The sequence below is a fragment of the Microtus pennsylvanicus genome, chromosome 21 (genome assembly GCF_037038515.1).
Source record: "Microtus pennsylvanicus isolate mMicPen1 chromosome 21, mMicPen1.hap1, whole genome shotgun sequence".
In the NCBI taxonomy this organism is placed as follows: domain Eukaryota; kingdom Metazoa; phylum Chordata; class Mammalia; order Rodentia; family Cricetidae; genus Microtus; species Microtus pennsylvanicus.
In genome coordinates this window covers 26,927,134-26,947,466 of record NC_134599.1, presented here as the reverse complement: position 1 = coordinate 26,947,466, position 20,333 = coordinate 26,927,134, and the positions used below count along the sequence as shown (strand labels likewise).

At 41.4% G+C, this 20,333-nt stretch overlaps 1 protein-coding gene across 2 annotated transcripts in view; it reads left to right on the top strand.

The window, feature by feature from the left end:
- Nucleotides 1–408: 408 nt before the first annotated feature.
- Nucleotides 409–20,333, top strand: part of Prkd3 (protein kinase D3) — a 66,200-nt gene continuing 46,275 nt past the window's right edge. For both annotated transcript variants that reach the window (XM_075954958.1, XM_075954956.1), the window contains exons 1-2: nucleotides 409–527; nucleotides 7,685–8,598. In XM_075954958.1, the coding sequence (XP_075811073.1) occupies nucleotides 8,311–8,598 (288 nt within the window). In that variant the 5' untranslated portion in view covers nucleotides 409–527; nucleotides 7,685–8,310. The remainder of the gene's footprint in view (nucleotides 528–7,684; nucleotides 8,599–20,333) is intronic.

Sequence of the window (20,333 nt, the reverse complement as noted above, 5' to 3'; positions counted from 1 at the left end):
ACAACGGCCACCGGGAACGCAGGAGGAAGAACTTTGGAGGACAGTGAGACAGCACGGAGGATGGACATGGTCCTCCATTCTGGACACCGCATTTAGGTGGTCCCCTCTCGCCCCCGATCGCCATCGCCTGCCTAGCGGATAGCAAAGTGAGGGTTCGAGTCCAGCGCGTCACTCGAGACTCTCACGGCCCGCTGCTCCGCGCTCGACGTCCCGCGGGGAACTTCACAGGGACTCAGAGATTCGTGGCGTCCCCCTCCGTCCCTCCTTCCCCAGGGGGAGCCAGACCCTCCACGGCGCACAGCGGGGAACTACAGCTCCCGGCAGGCCCCGCGCGGGCCGCGCGCCCCGGCCCCCCGCCCTCCGGCCTGGAGACGGGACGGGGAGGGAGGGCGGGAGGAAGGGGCGCGCGGGCGGCGGGCGGGCGGGACCGTGCGAGGTCCGTGAAGCCTCGCTGAGCTCCCGCTCCGGGACGGGGACGCGGACGCCGGCGCGCGCCGACTCTCTCCAAAGCGACCGAACCCGCTTCTGTAAGTAGTCGCCTGAGGGAGCGCGGAGCAGACACCGAAAAAAGTTCGCGCCGCCGCCGCTTTGTTCTCCCGACCCGTCGGGCTGAGGTGGCGCGGCCCCTCCCCCACCGCACGCGGCGGCGGCCGTGGCGACGGTGGCGGGACTCGGACCCGCGCCGGGCTGGGCGGCGGCCGCGGGCTGGGCGGGAAGTCGGGGCGGCGCTCGGCGGGCGGGCGGGCGGCCGGGGGCGCCGGCGGCGGCCAAGTTCCGCGGTCCTTGCTGAGGCCAAGTTGGAATCACTCGGCTGCGGTGACCCACCGCGTCCTGCCCCTCGGGGAGTGGGGAGACCCGCCGTTCCCGAGCCCCGCAAACTAGTTCGCTCCCTGGCACCGTGCGGGGAGCCTTCCCGTGTCTTTGCTGCACTTTTTCCGTGGTCCTGGGGACTGGAAGGGGCGAGTATCCGGGGTTTGGAGGATGGTGACCCCGGTTTCCTGACTTGCGAGTTGCAGCCTCGCTCTAAGGCGTTCTCGTTCCCCTGGGGAGCTTTGCCCTAAGGTGAAACACCCCCGAATGTGAAGAAAAAGAAGAAAAAAAAAAGCACACACGACACGACTCGATTGCGTGTCGGAGGTTTTATTTCACATCATCGAAAATCAGAAGTATAGGCCGTGATGTCTGTAAGCACGAATATAAATCAGGCGACAGGCGACCTGCAGACTTTTCCGCACACAGATTGATGGCTTGGACGTAACTGTCCCTTCAACCACGCCCGTCCCCACAGGAAATAAGACTATCGCTGTCATCTTTGATTAAAGAGGATAAGTTACAATTCGAAGTTCTACTTTGTAGGACAGGGCCTTTAAAACCTGTAGGCACAAATGAAACAAAAGCTTTAAAATGTCCTCATCTGTATCCTGTAGTTGCACTAAAAAAAATACCTTTACGTTATACCTAGTGTTAGAGTTTTAACTATTTTGTTCAACCCACGCTTTAACTTTTAATGCCAAGAGGGCAGACAAACCTACAGATTTGCTTCAAGAAGGCGTCGTCCATGAAGTTCCCAGACTCGGATCTAAGTAAGATTTGCTCTATATAGGAACACTGTCTCCCTCCCAGTTACACTGGAGAGAGATGAAACAGCACTTCAGCCATAAAGTTGCTGGAAGTTTTTTTTTAACAGTTTTATTTTAAAACGTCTCACAGGAAAAATCACTATAGGTTTTTCTTCATAGGATAGTATTAGAAATGGCATGGGCCTGAGAACATGAGTTTAGAGTCCTTTTTATAAACCAGGGCAGTTCACGTTTCAGAAGTGCTACAATTAGGAGGATTTTTTCTTTAAATGTATTTGACAGTTTCATACATTCTGATCACACTTACCCTGTCCCCCATACCCCTCCCACCCCCTCGCTCCCGCCCCCAAACCCCTCCCACCCCTTCTCTCTCGCCCCCATATCCCACCCACCCTCTCGTTCCCGCCCCGATACCCCTCCCATCCCCTCGCCCCCTCCCCCATACCTCTACCACTCCCTCCCAACCCCTCACCTCCGCCCCCCATACACTTCCCGCCCTCTCCTATCCCAGTACCCCTCCCACCCTCTCGCTCCCACCCCATGCCCCTCCCACCCCCTCGTCCCTGCCCCAATACCCCTCCCACCCTCTCCCCTGCCCCCATACCTCTACCACCCCCTCCCAACCCCTCACCTCCGCCCCCATACCCCTCCCACATCCCCCGCCCCCATACCCCTCCCAGCCCCTTAAAGTGATGAGCCTTTAATCCTGCACATTTTTATAAGCTTTCTGTTTTATCGGATGACCTGTTTAAAATAGACATTACTTTGTGTTTGTACGTTGTTTCTCATCTAAACACTGCTACACACACCTTACAATACGTGAAAATTTAAAAGTTAGATGAGTTGAAAACACCCCTTACAGTAAAAAGGGGGCGGTGAGATAGTTACTGAAGTACATTTTTCACAGAAGGGATCTTGTCTCATGTTTTCAACGAAGTTCTAAAGTTAGAAAAGATATTAACCATAGTGGAGTTAGCAAAAGAAACTTGTTCAGAACTTGGTATATGATAATTAATACTTATATGTAATTTGATTAGGCACATAATTGGAGTTAATAATCACATCTCTTCTTTGAATCTCTCCAGTTATGTAATTCAAACTGAACTTGCCTCTTTGGAGCAGTCATTTTGAAAGGAAACATTGAGATGTTTTCGTATTAATATTCAATGTAGATAAGAAATTTTCTCTACTTGTGTGGTTGCGTTATAGTGGCCAAATGTGAGACGTGCTCCTTGACAACTAGCCAATCAGATTTCTTGGGCAGTACTGCTGCAAACATGAAGATATGTCGAGCTTATCATAACTTCGTATTGCATGGCCAGACTGGTGTTCTCCAATCTGGATATACTTCTCAGTGCCGCGCAGAGAACCTGCCTCATGTGCTGTTTTGGTGTTCTGCCTGGGAGTGGAAGGCCTGAGGTTCAAATGCCACTGCCCCCAGATGAGCAGACTTGGGGTAGGAGCACTCTAGTGGAGCGCTGAGCTCTTAGACAGTGTTAGTTAGTCAGAGGGAAACAGGTTTCCAGAATATGCAGTCAGATGTAGAGACTGCCCCAGAATGGGATCAGTTTTTTAATCTATAAAAATACTTGAGTTTTTGCATAATATATAAGCATTAAGCAAAGTCAGACATTTGTTGAGGTAAACATGAATATTGACTTCAGTGTTCTGGTCAGTTATGTCGCTGAAAATGCTCACGTGCTTTTAACACACTGAAAACAATACATATATGGGAGAAAACCTTGCACTTTATGAGCGTTCCTTGCACACAAAGCTAAATTAAACCTGGGCCACTCTTGACTGGCGGGAGTCAGATAAATACGCTATTACAAAGGAAAAGCGTTTCTTCCTCTTTGCTTTAACATTTGCTGGATGCAAAAAGAATGCTGGCTCTCTTAAATCGTGAGAGCTTCCCTTTGAAGTATTTGATTTGTCTTGTTTTCTGGAATCCTCTTGTTTCCTTGTTTCTTTAGAGAGACCTTCCCTGGGACCCCAGCTGAAATGAAGTCTCCCTGGCATAGATTCTGTTGTATCTCATAGTTTATAATTACCTAGCTACTTATACAAATGTGTGTTTAATGCCTGTGAGTTCCAGAGAGAGCAGTGGCCGTGTCTCTTTCTGCTGCTGCTGTGTGACTTGAGCCTCTCTCATAGCTGTCTGACAAATACCAGGTGTTCTGTAAGTATACAGTGAGTGAAACTCCTGCTTTTCCAGCCTCTAATTAGAGACTTGGTTAAGGTTGGAACATACTGTCTTGTGATGAATTGACTGAGGGGGAAGGAAGGTTGATCAGCTTGTGACATTCCCATGAGGTATCACTCAGCCAAGTCGCCTAACCTCTGAGGTCTTTCTTTTCCCTTTCCTAAAAGATCAGGCACACTGAGCTCAAAATCCCTTTAATAGCCTATCTTTTGATTCCATTCACTGATGGCAGAATTTGTAAGTTCATTTGAATGAGGTATGTGACCGCTCTCTAAAAGAATGTTTGAAGAATGCCAACTAAACTGTTATAAATTCTTCACAACTAGACAATACTCTTCTGGTTTAGAGGCTCTCATAGCCATTAGAAACAACATCTAATTAATACAGTCTACAAATTAACATGATGTTCTCTTTGTTAACTTTCAAACCCTATTTTCTATTTGAAACAAATACAAAAAAAATTAAATAGCATGACCAAAGTTCATGTACATTAGAATTGTTAGATTTCTTACATATCAACTCAAGATTCCATAAACAAAACAAGAAGAGGGAAAACAGATGGGATGTGTGGGTGGAAGCTGTTAAGACAGGTTCTTATATTTGTATCCACGCCAAAACTTTACAAAAAAAAAATCACTTTTATACAAAATTATATATAGTTTATTAGGAATTCGTGTCAGTCTCCTAAATTAGTCAAGTGTGTTATTAGACTGTTACTGTTAAGTAGTTAATATCAAGTGGTCTAATAAAATGTAAATTAATAGGACGATAACTTATCTAATTGCTATAAAACTTCTCAGTGGTTCTAGTACTTAAACCAAGCCAGGTGCTGTCAGTAGTTCACGTGCGGGTGCCAGTGCCTATGGCCCCATGCCAGCAAACGGTGCTGTCGTTTTCCTTGTACTTCTCTGCAGTCATTCTGAATAAAACCAGTTCTCCCTTAACACTTCCCCAAATATCACATGACATTGTCTTCACCATTACCTGAATTATGCAATTTTTTATTCCCAAACCTAAAAACCTGTTAACTCTAAACATAATAGTAAAGACAAGCTAACAGGTGTGCAGATTAACGCTGGTGACTCCCAGTGCCCAGAGGACTTAGGTTTGCAGTAGTTCTTTTGGTCAGCCAAAAATTAATTCTATTAACAGCTTATCTGAAGCCTTGGAAACATAGCCCACTCTCAACTTAGCCCACTCTCAGGAATGGCTTCTAAACCAGCATTTCTCCATCCTTACAGTGCACATTTAACTTTGAGTTTATTTCTGTTTAATTTTACTTGAATTTTATTCTATTTGCTCAGTTTTGTTCAACCTTAAGGATTATATAAGCAGATGTCTTTGTCTTTACCGTCTCAAATCTAATGAAAACACAGGACTAGGAGTGATTTGGGGGCATTTCCCCAAAGACTTTGTTGACATACAGCAAATTTCCCTACTGACACCCAACTCAAACTCACACAGCACATTTATGAAGACAGTGGGGAGAACGTTTTAAATACTACTTTCGTGAGAGTGCAGTCGTCCTGAGCAAGTATTTAGCTTCTGAACTTGTGCTTTCTCAATTTTAAAATGGGTGGTTGTGAGGATTAAGGAGGTAATAGAGGTGTCTAGACCAGTGTCTGTCAGATGGTAAGAGCTCAGTGAAGATTAATGCTTACCTCTTCTACTTGAGGATCTAATGTCATCTGTATTAGTGTGATAGGCTGATATGTAATCATTACAATATTATCTGGTTATTCATAAATCACTTGAATAACAATCTCTGATCTGGCTAGAGGTTTTATCTTTTTTAAAAAAAAATGATTTTTTTATTTTATGTGCCTTGGTGGTTTTGCCTGCATATTTGTCTGTATGAGGGTGTCAAATCACTTGGAGTTGGATTACAGACAGCTGTGAGCTGCCACATAGGTGCTGGGAATTGAACCCAGGTCCTCTGGAAGAGCAACCAGTGCTCTTAACTGCTGACCCATCTCTCCAGCCCCTGGCTAAGGATTTTTGGTTTCTTTGATAATTTCTGACTTGTGCTTACCTGCTTTTCTGTGCTCAGCACTTGAAGCAGCTCTCCCCGCCCCAGTCCATGGCCTTTTCTCTCACCCTGAGCTCTTTCTGCATGACATTCGTGGTTAAACTGGCTCACTGCTTTTGCTGTGTGGGATGAGCTGCATCTTGGTCCGGAGATTTGCACTCACATAAAGTTTTAGAATCTCAACACTCAAGAGGTGGAGATAGAAAGATTCTAAGTTTGAGACCATCCTGGGCTACATGGTGAGGCCAGCCTGGGCTATATAGTGGGATTCAAAAGAAAAGGCACTGTTAAAAAATAATAATAAAGTCATTTAATTCACTCCTATTCACAAAGTTCAAGTTTCAGTTCTCTGCTTTATGCTTGAAAAGTGGTGGGAGAAGATAAGCAAGATACAAGTTGAGCAATTCTTTCTTGTAATCTCTCACCCGTAGCAACATCCTCTCTGAGCAGTGATTCTCAGTTCCTTGTTATCTTTAAGAAGCTGTCCTTAATATGGAGACAGTGCTTGGGTTCTAATCCCTACTCTGCTTGTTCATAGCCATGTGATACTGGGCAGATTGCATTATCACCTTGTGCTTTGGTCCTTCTCATCAGCAAAATTGCTGTTTCCCTGGTAATTTCAAAAAGTATCATGAGACACATTAGTTAAACATTACCATCAAATTCTATAAAATAGGAGATTGAATTCCAGGCATTTGCCTAAATGTCAGTATCAGTGCTCGTTATCTTTAAATTATTTTTAGAATCATTTAATTCTGAATTTTCTCATTTGTATTCCGTATCTGTATGGCTTTGTTCTTCTGTCATTCACTTTAATTTAGCTCCATATATTGGTCTCCATAGAGTCACTACACACACTTTGGATACTTCGGTTTTTCATCATTGGAATTGTTTATGGCTACAAAGAATTTAGACGGACTCACCTCTTGTGAGCCATTTTGTTCAGCTGTAAATGGTCATGCCTTTTTCTTTATTTTATTTTATTTTTTTAAATTTTCTAAGCTGTGTTTTCTTTAAAACCATGATGCATAGTTTACTGTGTGAGGGGTTCTTTTTCCTAATGATAGAAATCCCATGATAAGTCCACTTTCTCTTGTGTTTCATAGTTTATCAACTGTCACTGTTCTTTATTGTCTCCGGTGTATCCCATTTTGCCCTTTTATTTCCTTAGACTTCTGGAAGGTATTTGTCAGCAAAGCAGCTCAGGGGTCATATTTTGACAGAATTTGACTTTTTTGGAGAGATGCAAGAACTGCTTCGAATCTAGGGCCTTGTGCCTGCTGATGTATTCTTATTAGACTCTTAATATATAAAAAACATGAGAGACTACGTAAGCTTTATTGTATTGGGAAATTATTTTGAATCTTTTATGCTAGAATTATGAGCATTTTATGTCTATGCTGTTTGGTGTACTTTTCCTGGTTTGTCCCATCTGGTTTTCTCAGTTTCTTATGGTGATTGAATTGTATAGTTGTGGACTACCAGTGTTTGATCTTCACAAATTTAAAATACAATAAATTATAGCTCGATGCATAGTATCTTGGTCTCAACTGTTCTGGGAGGGGGAACAGAAGGAGTTTAAGACCACTCTGGACAACATAGTGAGTGAAATCCTATCTCCACCCCCACCCAGGGCTCAGGCGTTAGTAGTGGTGAGGGATGGGAATATTATTTTAAGTGGAAATCCCTGAAACTATACCTGTAGTAAAAATGACTGTAGTAACAAAAGTACAAATGAGCACCCATTAGGATGCGTTCATGAATTGTAAATATACCACCAGAGATTAACACTAAAAAATAGAGGAATTCTTACATTTTAAACTGATGGCAAATGAATATAAAGCATTAAAACCTTTTTAAATTTTCCTCTAGGTTGACAGTATTTCAGAAGGCACCAGCTTTTCTCCGTGGACCCATTCATCAAAAGAAATATGCTTGTACTATTTTTAAAAGCTTTTTACTTTATCAAAGGGAAGTTCGCTCCCCAAGATGGAAATGAGTACATATGAGAGCGTGGTTTAAGGTGTGGCCATTTGAGGTGTCCCGCCAATCACTGAAGTAAGAGATTATCTGAAACACAGCTTTCAATCAGGAAGATTTTATCTTGACGCAAAGCGGCTGTATGCAGTTTATTTCCTGAAATGAAAAGGAAAAGACAAGAACAGATTTAAAATAACTGAAGATATTTCATGAATAATCAGGATCGGCTCTATTGTCATGATGATAACAGTGATGTGAAGTGAGTTACAGATCTGGGTGTGGTCCTAAAGACAAAACTCTTGATGGGACGGATGGTGAGAGCCATAGGACCTTTTGTGTGTTCCACCCACAGTGACAGAATCTGGCGGCGGCGGCATGAGGGGCTCAGCCCAGGAACTCAGGCAGCTTCCATCTAAATCCAGAAGCACAGTCATTTCTTTACTACTATTATTTTGAAAACTTCTCCAAAACCATTTAAAAAGCGTCGACAACTATTTTTATAGCTTAAAGAAAGGCAGATGTCTGCAAACAATTCCCCTCCATCAGCCCAGAAGTCTGTGTTACCTGCAACTGTTTCTGCTGTGCTTCCAACTTCTTCTCCGTGTTCAAGTCCCAAGACAGGACTCTCGGCTCGCCTCTCCAATGGCAGCTTCAGTGCCCCGTCACTCACAAACTCCAGAGGCTCAGTGCACACTGTGTCATTTCTACTTCAGATCGGCCTCACACGAGAGAGCGTCACCATCGAAGCCCAGGAACTGTCTCTGTCCGCTGTCAAAGACCTCGTGTGCTCCATTGTCTATCAGAAGGTACTGTGCAAGCTATTTATATCAATAGTTTATTCTAACTAATATTGCCTCTCTCACATCCCTGTAATTTATGCGTGAAACAATGAACACATTTGGACTCATTGGTAATTTATGTTCTGATTATGAACATTTTGGGCAATGCGTTACTAGACTGTGAGTCAAAAATCTGAAAAATCTGTTAATGGGAACCTACATCCCAATCTAAAAATAGCACTTACCCCAGAATAGTGTCATTTTATAGTCAAGGGGTTGTATGACATTTCATTCGATTGCAGGGGAAAAGGTTAGGGGGTAGAGGGCACTAGACATTGAGGTACTTACTAGAAAGCTGGGACACAGAACTGAATCCAGTGTCCACCTGCACCTCGGGCTTTCCAGGCGTCCTGTGTTTCACTCTCTTTTATACCCTTTTGCCTTTTCTTTGGATGCTAATAATTTCTCATAGAGGAAATTCAGAATCTACCTAGACTACCATTTAATACAAAAAGGCATACTTTCTCTTCCTCTTGAACAGGTAAATCAATTTTGAATATATTTGATAGGTTATTCAAGATGATTGTTTATCATATTAGTCCCCCTCGCCCTATCCTGTGCCATTTTTTAATGGAGCTTGCCTTAGTGGATTAGTGTTTTCTACTTATAAATTATTTATATGGGTTATATTAGTTGATTTTGTTTTGTTTTTAATGGACAAGCACTTCAAACAAACTTATAGAGTCTCTGTGTGTAAAAGATTTTTCTCAAGCATGAGAACCTAATTTCAGATTCCCATACCCACTTTAAAAGCTAGGCTTAGCAGTGTGCACCTGTAATCCCAGCACTAGAGAGGTGGAGACAGACCAGCCATGACAGTGAAATCAGTGAGCTCTAGGTTCAATGAGAGACCCTGTCTCAATCTGTAAGGCGAAGAGCAAATGAAGAAGACATGCAAAGCCAACCCCTGGCCTGTGTAAACACACAGGCATACACATACACCAAGTGTGTGCACAGAGACATACAGTCTCTCAGTGAGATTGATAACTTTGGATTTCAGCTCGTCATCTTTTATTTGGCTTTGTATGTTTTATATGGTTTGTCACTAGCTTCTAATTTACGAGTAGTTGGCAATCCAAAAATGTTATAGTTAGTGATAATGACCTATGGGCTTGTGTTTTAACAGTGACTTCCTGGTGTAAATATGGCCTAAAGTAAGAGCAACTGTAGACCTGCAGAGTTGTCAATTTGTTTCCTTGGGTATTTACTTACTGTGAAGTTTTTAGCTTTGAAGGTGGGGAATTCCTGTTGCCCAGGCTGGTCTCTGGACTCTTGGGTTCTCCTGCCTCTGTCCTCCTTAGCTGAGACAACAGATTTAGACCACCTTGCCCAGACCTGCTTTTTAATAGCTTAACTTATATTTCCCTTTTGTTATATACTACATAAATTTTTCACAAATACTTTTTCAGCTCCTTTGTAACTTTTTAAAGTTAAAGGTAATGTGTAAACTTTTAAGAGCATAAGAATTCATAACCACTGTTTTGGTGAAATCTGTTATTCCTTTTTCAGAATTTTAGAATTTTCACCATTTGTTATTTAATTGATAAAAATATGTGTGTGCATATATCTTTATCATATACAGGGTATTAAAATATGGATACATTGTATAATGGTTAAGTTAACTTATTTCTGGTCACTTACACACTTGGATGAACTCATTTACTCCGCATTTATACAAAGGCATACTGATTTTATTTAGAAGTGTTGTGGAATCAGCTCTTCTTACTTATCTATAGGAAAACTTTGGGCAAGTGATTTTACTTGTTTGAATAAGTTTGAATTAGATCAGTCAAATCCCTGAGTTGGGGTGGTTTCCAGTCTCTGATTATAGCTGTGAGGTCTGGGTCTTCTCTGCAGAAGATGAGAAATGAGAACTGAGTCTTGAGTTTAGATTCTGGGGTTTCCTTCATGGACCCCTGTCTCGTGTTAGATTCTAAAAGGCTGTGTCCATCTTGTCTCAGAGGACCTGCTCTCTAGCCACCCATCTGGTTCCCTGGGTCTGTACAGTGTCGGGTTCTGAAATAATCAGTTGGGTGACACTTGAGTGATTATTTTGAATCTCTAAAGAAACGTGTATTTCCGTATAGTTGTATAGCTTGGTGTTCTTGTGGGACTCCAAACAATGGAATCGGGGTTGTCTCTGACTCTCTTCCCTGCGCTTGGGACCCTTTTCCTCCTGCTGGGTTGCCACGTCCAGCAGTGATATGAAGGTTTGTGTGGGGGGGAGTTGATCTGAGGGAGACGGGGAGATGGGAGAGGAACTGAGAGAAGTGGAGGGAGGGGAAGCTGCAATCAGTTTGTAATATAGTGTAGAAGAATAAAGGTTCTTAAAAAAGGAGAGATGATATTTAATACTCATAATTTGGGTACCAGATTATCTTTCAAGTTAGTAGAGGTAGCAATCCCTCTGTAAATAAATGCTTTAGATTTTTTTAAATAATGCGACACATTAATAGTATTTATAGCTGTCATTGTTGGTTTGTCAGATTCTATTCTAGTGTTTTTATACATACTCTTGTTAGTTTTTCACAACTTCACTGTGTATGGTGTCACCACAGTTATCAAAAAGGAAATGGAAGCACAGAACCCTTAATAAATTACTTCCCTGGGACACTAAGAATTCAGAGCTTGCATTTTTAGCTGTTGTGCTCTAGACAGCCGCTTTGATTTTTTTTTCCATTATCAATCATTGCTCATTTGTGAAATGCCTTCCAGTTAAAGAGACTGTACAGCCAGTAACCATAGACTCCAATTCCCTTGAAGCTAACTGCCCTGTGTGCACAGATGCCTGTATAACAAACTGAAATATATGGTTCCATTTGTTCTTCATACTAGCTGACATTTGAAACTCTAGAAAGGCAACTGGCACTGGGTCTTTTCACCTAAAACTATTTGGGTGGTTTGATCTCATGGGCATCCTTGCTCTTCTAGTTTCTGCTCTTGATAAACATACTTATGTAGAACTGTCTGAAAATAGACCACTAGTTAAATTTTAGGAATTAGTTGGACCAGACATTGTCCCTGTCCTTGAAGCATGTAGTATCGTGAGGGAGACACATTGACTAGTCCGACACATGAGAAGTAGCATGGGATGCTGAAGTAAAAAGTGTCTTTGTAGGCTGATGAACAATGCAGAAAGCTGAAGCCAGACAGAAAATAGTATTAAGCTTGGAAATCAAGTAACAAAGAGTGATGAGTTGAAAAAGGTATTCCAGACAGAAAGATTGGGATAAGGAAGAATAGAGGACAGGAAGATGGTAAGTGTTAGCTAGGTAGATGCCTTAGCAGTTGTGAGAGTATATTATTCTTTCAAAGAACCCAAGTTTGGTTCCCAGCACCCACATCAGGTAGGGCACAACCACCTTTAACTCCAGCTCTGGGGAATCTGATGCCCCTGGCTTCCATGGGCACACACACACATGGCATACACCATACAGACACATGATTAAAAATAAAGGAAATATAAGTGCAAACATTTAGTAAGTGCCTCCTTGGTGCCAAGAGGTTTATATGCATTTAATCCACACAGTAGTCTGGTATATCAAAAGCTTTAATGTACATGAGGTTCATCTGGGAATTCTACTAAGGAGTGTTATTTTGATTGGTATGTATGTGGCTGTGCATTTCTGTTGTGGTGATATTGGTGGTTCTTTGCTGTAAGCCTGTCTTGTTTTTTCTCTTGCTGTGCTAAGACACCAGAACCAAAACAGCTTATAAAATAAAGGCACTTAATTTGTGGCTCATGGTTCCAGAGGGTTAGATTCTATGACAATAATGGTAAAGGCCATAGGAACAGGCAAGCAGGCACGGCAATGGGGCATCCAACTGAGATTTCACATCAGGATCCACAACCACCAAGCATAGAGGGCTAGTTGGGAATGGCACGGGTTTTTGAAACCTCAAAGCCCATCCCAAGTGGCACATCTTTTTCAACATGGCCAGACCTCCTAAATCCTTCCTGAACAGTTCCACCAATGTGGAACCAAGTATTCAGATATGAGTCTATGGGAGCCATTCTTGTTCACGCCACCACAGACCCATAGATTTATTGAGTTAGAATGATACAGGTGATCTTCGTATGTTAAAGGAGGAAATTGAAACTTCAGAAGAAAATAATTTGCTGAAAGTCAGAGATCAAACTTAGGTCTGTCTTACCTCCAAGCCTCTACCACAAAAACATTCACACTTGATCCTTCCAAGAGTAGAGATTTTGCTCAGGTGTTTGTGTAGCCAGGTGAGATGATCATATCTGTCTTGGAGAGTTCAAAAGATGCTAATAAAATGACTTAGCAGGTAAAGGTTTTTGCTGCAGAGCCTATGACCTGAGTTTCCTCCCTGGAACCTACTCCCAGAAGTTACCCCTCTGACTTGCAAGTACACACATGCACATGCACAAATAAAATAAATATTAAAAACTTTGAAGTTATTTTAAGATTTTAGATGAGTTAGAGATGAAGTTGGGGGTCACAGGAAATTCACACTGAATGAAACTCGGTATCCTGTTAAACATAAGGCAACTGCAGAGTGACAGCTAGCATGAGTAATTGGAAGAGTGAAGGTTGATGCTCAGATGGAAGATCCAGAAAGAAAAGTCAGAGTGTGTGTGTGTGTGTGTGTGTGTGTGTGTGTGTGTGTGTGTGTGCAATTTAATTTCCCCACACTCTAATAAGGGAAGGTTCCTATGTTCTAGGAATTTCTCGGAGGACTGAAGAAGTAGTCTTGTATTTCAGGGTTTTGCAGGGATGTACATTGGAACCTGACTGTGGAGGGTAGTTGTTTCTTTCAGAAAAACTTCACACCTCTTAGTTCTCTTGTTAGCAAAACTAAACAAGGTTAGAAAACCATGAAAAGGTCTCTTAGTTTGGAGGACCTGAGAAGAATTATCTTAACGGTGAAGTAAACCCATAAGGTCACCACCCTATTTTCAAATCAGGAAAGAGCTTTCCAAATTATTTCTTTTGAAAAAATATATTTAATATAGTAGTTATAAACTTTAGATCCCATCTAAAGTTCCGCATTTTTACTTTTCAGTGTTACCAATATACTAGGAATAATTAACCTTGGAATAAAAGATTAAAATTTCATCTCAGAAGATGTAATTTGTAAATTTGTGAGATTTTACACAATAGTGAGATTATTTAAAGGGCAAAATGTGAGATTATTTGAAGTGCCAAAGCTATCAAAAAAGAAAAGGATTTCTTTGGTGGGAAGTTGTATTGATAACAGCATACAATAATATAGGCTGCTGTCATGTATGTATATGCATGCATATATGCATGTGTTACACATTAAACCACAAGTGAATATTTTTAAAGGACAATGATTTTAGTATTAACTTCTGGCAACTTTAGACAGAAATATGGAATGCAGTATATATATTTTTCTCTCTTGAGCTATTTTACAGGATACTGTTTTTTAAAGATTTGTTTGTTTATTCTCTGTGTATGCTTGATTGTATGGGTGTGCACCATGTCCATGCAGTGTGCTTGGAAGCCAGAAGAGAACAAGATCCCAGAACTGGAATTATCTGTGGATTTGAGCTGCCTGTGGGAGCTAGGAACTGAGCCTAGATTCTGTTGGAAGAGCAACAAGTGCTCTTAACCACAGAGCCATCTTCTTAGCCCCTAAATATTTTTTTAAAGACAGATTTGAGGTACTATAACCTGTAATAAACTCCATCACTTCTAAGTTCATGAGTTTGCTAAGTTTCAACAGTTGCATACAATTATATAACTCCTCCCATTCAAGATATAAATCATTTTTGTCACCCTAGATATTTTTTTGCACTTCTGCAGTGTCTTCCCCCACTTCCGGCCCCAGACAACAGCTACTCTGCATTCTTTCACTGTAGCTTAACTTTCCTGGGTGTTCAGAAAGATAAATGAGATAATCTCCTATGTAGTGTTTTGGTTTTGTTTTCTCTCACATAGAAGTGTTTTTTAAATTCATGTCCTTGTATTTCTGTAGTTCTTTACATTGCTGAGTTAGTCTGTTGTATTAGATATCCTTTCATTTCTTTTTTGTTAATGTACAATAGACTTGTTTGCAATTTTGGTGGTTATGAACAAAGTTGTCAGCCTCCCCATACAATCTCAATTACAACATCTAAATGTACGTTGCATTTTGTGTGTACTTAGAAGTAGAATGGCCCGGTGATTTAATAGGCCTGTATTTGCAGTATCTTATGGGCTGGTTTTCAAGGGGAGCTGTGCACTTTCCTTACCAACAAGCCCATAGCCTTGCTCACACTTGGTATCAGCAACCTTTCTAATTCATCCAATCCGGCTGCTATATAGTCATACCTCCTTCTGATTTTAATTTGTATATTTTTGTGGATATATTTGCCATTTATGTTTGTACATACTGTGTGTTGATTAGGTTTTTTTTGTTTTGTTTTGTTTTGTCAGCTTAACCAAACTAGAGTTACCTGGGAAAAGGGGACCTCAGTTGAGAAATTGTCTTCTTCAGGTTGGCTCACGGGCACATCTGTAAGGCATTTTCTTGATTAATAATTGATATGGGAGGGCCTAGACTGCTTTGGTTAGAAGTCTCCATCTGTTCCAGTTGGTAGAGACTTTTTCTCCTAAAATGTGTTTTTCTATTAATCTCTTTATGTGACACATTTTCTTAGTTGAATTCTTGAATGTTAAATAGCCTTGCATTCCTGGAGCAAACCCATCTAGTCAACGTGTATTATCTTTTTCAGTTTATCTAATTTGATTTATTAATATTTAACTTTTTCTGCCTTGGTAATAGATAGTAGCCTATAGTTTTGCTTCTTTCCATACCTTTAATTTGAGTGTCAGAAGAATGTGGCTTTGAGAAGGGTGCTGGAATTGAACCAGGGGTTTGGGTTGCCTTATCTCTTCTTTTTTCTCTCCTCCTCCTCTTCCCCCCCCCCCTTCTCTCTTTTTCTCTCTCTATTTATTTTGCGTATCTGGTACTCTGTCTGCATGTTCACTTGCAGGCCAGAAGAAGACATTAAAGAAGAGGGCATCAGATCCCACTGTGCATGGTTGTGAGCCACCATATGGGTGCTGGGAATTGAACACAGGACCTCTGGAAGAGCTGCCAGTGCTCTTAACCGCTGAGCCATCTCTCTAGTTTTTGGGATGCTAATACATGTATGCTTTACTGTTGAAGTACTGTCCTGTCCCTCAGACTAGTGTTAGCTTCCCAAGCTGAAAAGTGTTTCCTCTTCTTCTATTTGCTAAATAAATTTAATACTATTTGTGTTAATAGGCTCGACCAGTGAGCCCATTCTCGGCCACAGATTTTCTCTGTGCTGTTTTAAATCAGTTTTTATATTGAGTAGACATGAACTATTCAGATAATTAATTCCTTTGGTGAAGTTTGGTGGCCTGGTTCATTTTTGTCAACTTGTCACAGACTTGCCTTACATGGAAAGAAGTGCCTCAGTTAAGAAAACACCTCCATCAAGTTGTCCCAAAGACTGTGGGACATTTTCTTAATTAATGATTGATGTGGGAGGGCCCAGTCCACTGTGGGCAGTGCTACCCCTGGGTAGGATTCTGGGTTGTATAAGAAAACTAAGCAAGTTTTGAGGAGCAAGCCAGTAAGCAGCATTCCTCCATAGTCTCAGCTTCGGTTCCTTCCTCCTTGTTGCTTGTTTAACCTCCCTTTGTGATGGGCTGACTGTAAGCTCCAAAGAGAATAAACCCTGTCTTCCCAAGTTGCTTTTGGATCTGTTGTTGATCACAGCAATAGAAAACAACTGATACATTTAGTTATAAAGTGAACATGTATTTCTGGTGTTGATCGTTGCTGGTTCATCTTTATTTTTTATTTTCCCTTGATTTGTGTGACTCATAATATACCAACTTAGCTTTCAGTGAACTAACCTTTTGTTTAATTGATTTTCTGTATTGTGGCCTGCAAGATCAATGCATAGTAGGTGGAGACAGAGATCCCAGGAATTTACTGAATTAGCTGTATCTAATTAGCTGAAATAGCGTGTTCCATGTTCATATAAAGACTGTGTTTCCTAGAATATGGTGAAGTGATTGAGAAAGAAGTCTTGATGCCAACCTCTGACCTCTGCACATATCTACTTGGGCAAGCACGTGTATGCACACACACACACACACACACACACACACACACACACACACGAAAGAGAGAGTGAGCACATTTTTTAAATTTCTTTAACTTGATGTTTGTTTTATAGTGTATAATTCTCCATATACTTCTCTGTGAATATTCCATATTAGTTACTCTTCTATTGCTGTGATGAAATGCCATGATCAATGTAACTTACACAAGGATGGGTTTATTTGGGTCTTGCAGTTCCAGAGGGATAGGAGGCCATCACCATGTGGCAAGGAGCATGGCCCTGGAGCAGCAGCTGAGAGCTCGCATCCAGATCCACAAGAAGGAACGAGGAGGGAGTGCAATGGGCGTGGCAGGAAGCTTTTAAAGCCTCAAAGCTCACCCCTAGGACACACCTTTTTCAGCAAGGCCATACTTCCAAATCCTTCCCCAGCACATCCAATTGGAACTGAGTGTGCAAACATAAGAGCCTCTGGGTGGGTAGGAAGATGGGGAAAACATGATCGAGTTATATGGTATGTAAAAATTACTTGTGTTCATACATTTCCGATTTTTATTCTTTTAAGATTTATTTATGTGCATCTATATCTGTATGAGTGTATGCCACAGTGTGTGGGTACCGTCAGAGATCAGATGAGGGCAGTAAATCTACTGGAGCTGGAGTTACCGGTAGTTGAGGGCTGCCTGACATAGGTGCTGGCAACAAACTCAGGTTTTCTGGAGAAGCAGCAAGTACTCACTATATCTGAGCTTTCAATCTAACCCAGCAATTCTCAACCTGTGATTCATGACCCCTTTGGGAGTCAAATGATCCTTTCACAGGGATCACCTATCAGATAGCCTGCAAATCAAATATTTACATTATAATTCATAACAATAGCACAGTAAATAGCAATGAAATAATTTTATGGTGGGGGAGGTCACCACATGAGGAACTATTTGTACTAAAGGATCACAGTATTAGGAAGGTTGAGAACCACTGATCTAATCCACATCTTACTATTTTTTTATTTTAAATTTTTTATTTATTTTACATAACAACAGTTTCCCCTACCTCCTCCTCTCTTGTTCCCTCCCCCCACCTCCTTTCTGCCCCCATCTACTCTTAAGAAAGGATAAGGCCTCCCTAGGGGAGTCAACAAAGCCTGGAATATGAAGTTGAGGCAGAACCAAGCTCCTCTACCCTCTGCATCAAGACTGAGCAAGGCATCCCACCATGGGGAGTGGGTTCCAAAAAGCCAGCTCATGCAGCCAGATCCTGGTCCCACTGCTAGGGACCCTACAAACAGACCATGCAACACACTGTCACCCACATGCAAAGGTCTTAGGTTGGTCCCATGCAGGTACCCCAGCTGTCGGTCTAGAATCGGTAAGCTCCCACAAGCTTGGGTCAGCTGTCTCTGTGCTAACCAACATTTTAAATTTGTTAAGACTTTGGTATATTTACCCAATTTTCAATATATTATTCTTTATTCATGATAATTATTTCTTGTTCTGAATTTTGGGTATTATAACTTTTTATTAGTGTTTACACTATGATATCTTTTCACATCATATGTGTGTATCTATTTGTACATACATACATGTATACCTCTCCATGTCTTCATTAATAATTTTTCTAGTAGGCTTCATAGTTGATTGTATGTTTCATGTTTTCATTCTGTCAACTACTCCTTAAGCGTTAAGATCACTCATATTCAGACATTGGTGGTGCACACCTTTAATCCCAGCACTTGGTGAATCTCTGTGAGTTCAAGGCCAGCCTGGTCTACAGAACAAGTTCCAGGATAGCCTGGACTATACAGAGAAACCTTGTCTCAAAAAATTCAAAACAAAACAAAGAACACTCATGTTTAATACAATTTTCAATATAGATTCATTAAATTTACAAACTTTCCCTACTTGTGAAGGTTTTATATAGGGCTTCTCATATTCATGAAAAAACTAAAGCAGTGCATATACAGTAGAAATTATACTTTGAATTTTGAGCTTTTCCTGGCTAAAGATACAGTACAGTACTATAGAGATCCTCACGGTGCTAGGTGGCAGCAGCTGCTAGCCAGCATAAGGATCATGCTGGTAAGCAACTGACTCTCTAGAGTGTGCTCAGTTGCTAAACTGCGGTGGGCTAGGTGAATTACATGCATCCACAACTTAACATTCTTAGCCTGTTAGACATTACTAGGATATACAGCATCAGTCAAGAGGCATCGATATGACAAAAATTGCTATTTTTTTTATATGCATCCCTTCTGTTCTTGGGGCCTTTTTGTTTTTTGACTTTTAATTATTTCCTAGATTTCCATTTTCTCTCCTCCCTTGGTTGTTGTTTGTTTGTTTGTTTCTGCTTTTTTCTCTAGAAGTACTCTTTAGCACTTGCCCTGATGCCAGCCCAGGTCAGCCATCTACATCCTTTGACCAAATCCGGCTGTCTTAATTTCATTTCCTGTTGTGATAAAATGCCCTGATTCGAGTTGGCAGGGCTTATTGGCTCACAATTCCAGGTGGCAGTCCATCAGTGGGGGAAGCCAAGGCAGCAGGAACTGGAAGCGGCTCATCCCATTACACCCACAGTCAGGGGCAGAAAGGGTGACTTGAGCTGCATGCAGTGCCCAGCTCATTTCTACACTCCTCCGCAGTCCAGGATGCCCTGCCCAGGGAATGGTTCCACAGACTGCGGTCTGGGCTCGCCTCCATTATTTGAACCAAGATAACCTCCCACAGATAAGCCCTTAGGTCAGTTAATCTAGACAGTCCCTCGCTGAGACTCCTTTCCAGGTGAATCTAGATTTGATGAAGTCCACAGTTAGAATCTAACCTTCACACTGGCCCACCACCTGCTTTCATAGTTGTATTGAAGCCCAGCATGTTTGTTCATTTGCATACAGTCTGTACAGCAGAGGTTAGTATGCAAGATACCATGTGGCCCTCAGCCTAAAATATCATCTGACATTTTACAGACGTTTGAAAATTTTTATCTTAGTCGATAGACTATAGACATTTTTAAATTGGTGTAGACTATCTTGTGTATAATGCAGTGTGTACCTCAGAACCCTGTATTTCTGTTTTTCTCATCTGCTATTATTGTCAGATATGTTTCTACATACTTTCAGTTCTCATTATTCATAGTGGTCAGGCTGCACAGAGTCACCACAAGCCCTGAACTGTGTGCCTAGTAGACATACAGGCTAGGTTTCTATGAGCTTTTCTTCACAGTATGTTTGTCAGCCAAGAAATGCATTGTTTTGTGTATGTTTCTGTCTAAGCTTGCTTTGCTCAACATGCATTGCTGATTCCACAGCATCCTTCTCATAGCCAATAGCACTGGAGTGCATGACTGACTAATGCATGTTTAAACTAGCCAACGTTCAGAACCTTTAGTCTAGTGCAAGTCAATAAATACACTTAAATGGGTAAATGAAAATACGAAGATGCCTTTAACTAGTTGAATTATATGTTCTGTGGGATTGCTACCTCGTTTTCTATACATCAGAAATAGAATATTTTTATAGTCTTGTAATTCAAAACTTGAGGAACATCTATTTCTAAATGCAGGTTAATAAGATTTTTGAATCTAGACAGACATTAGTGATGGCTTTCTTTGGCAGTCTGTGAAGAGCTAAGTAGATGAT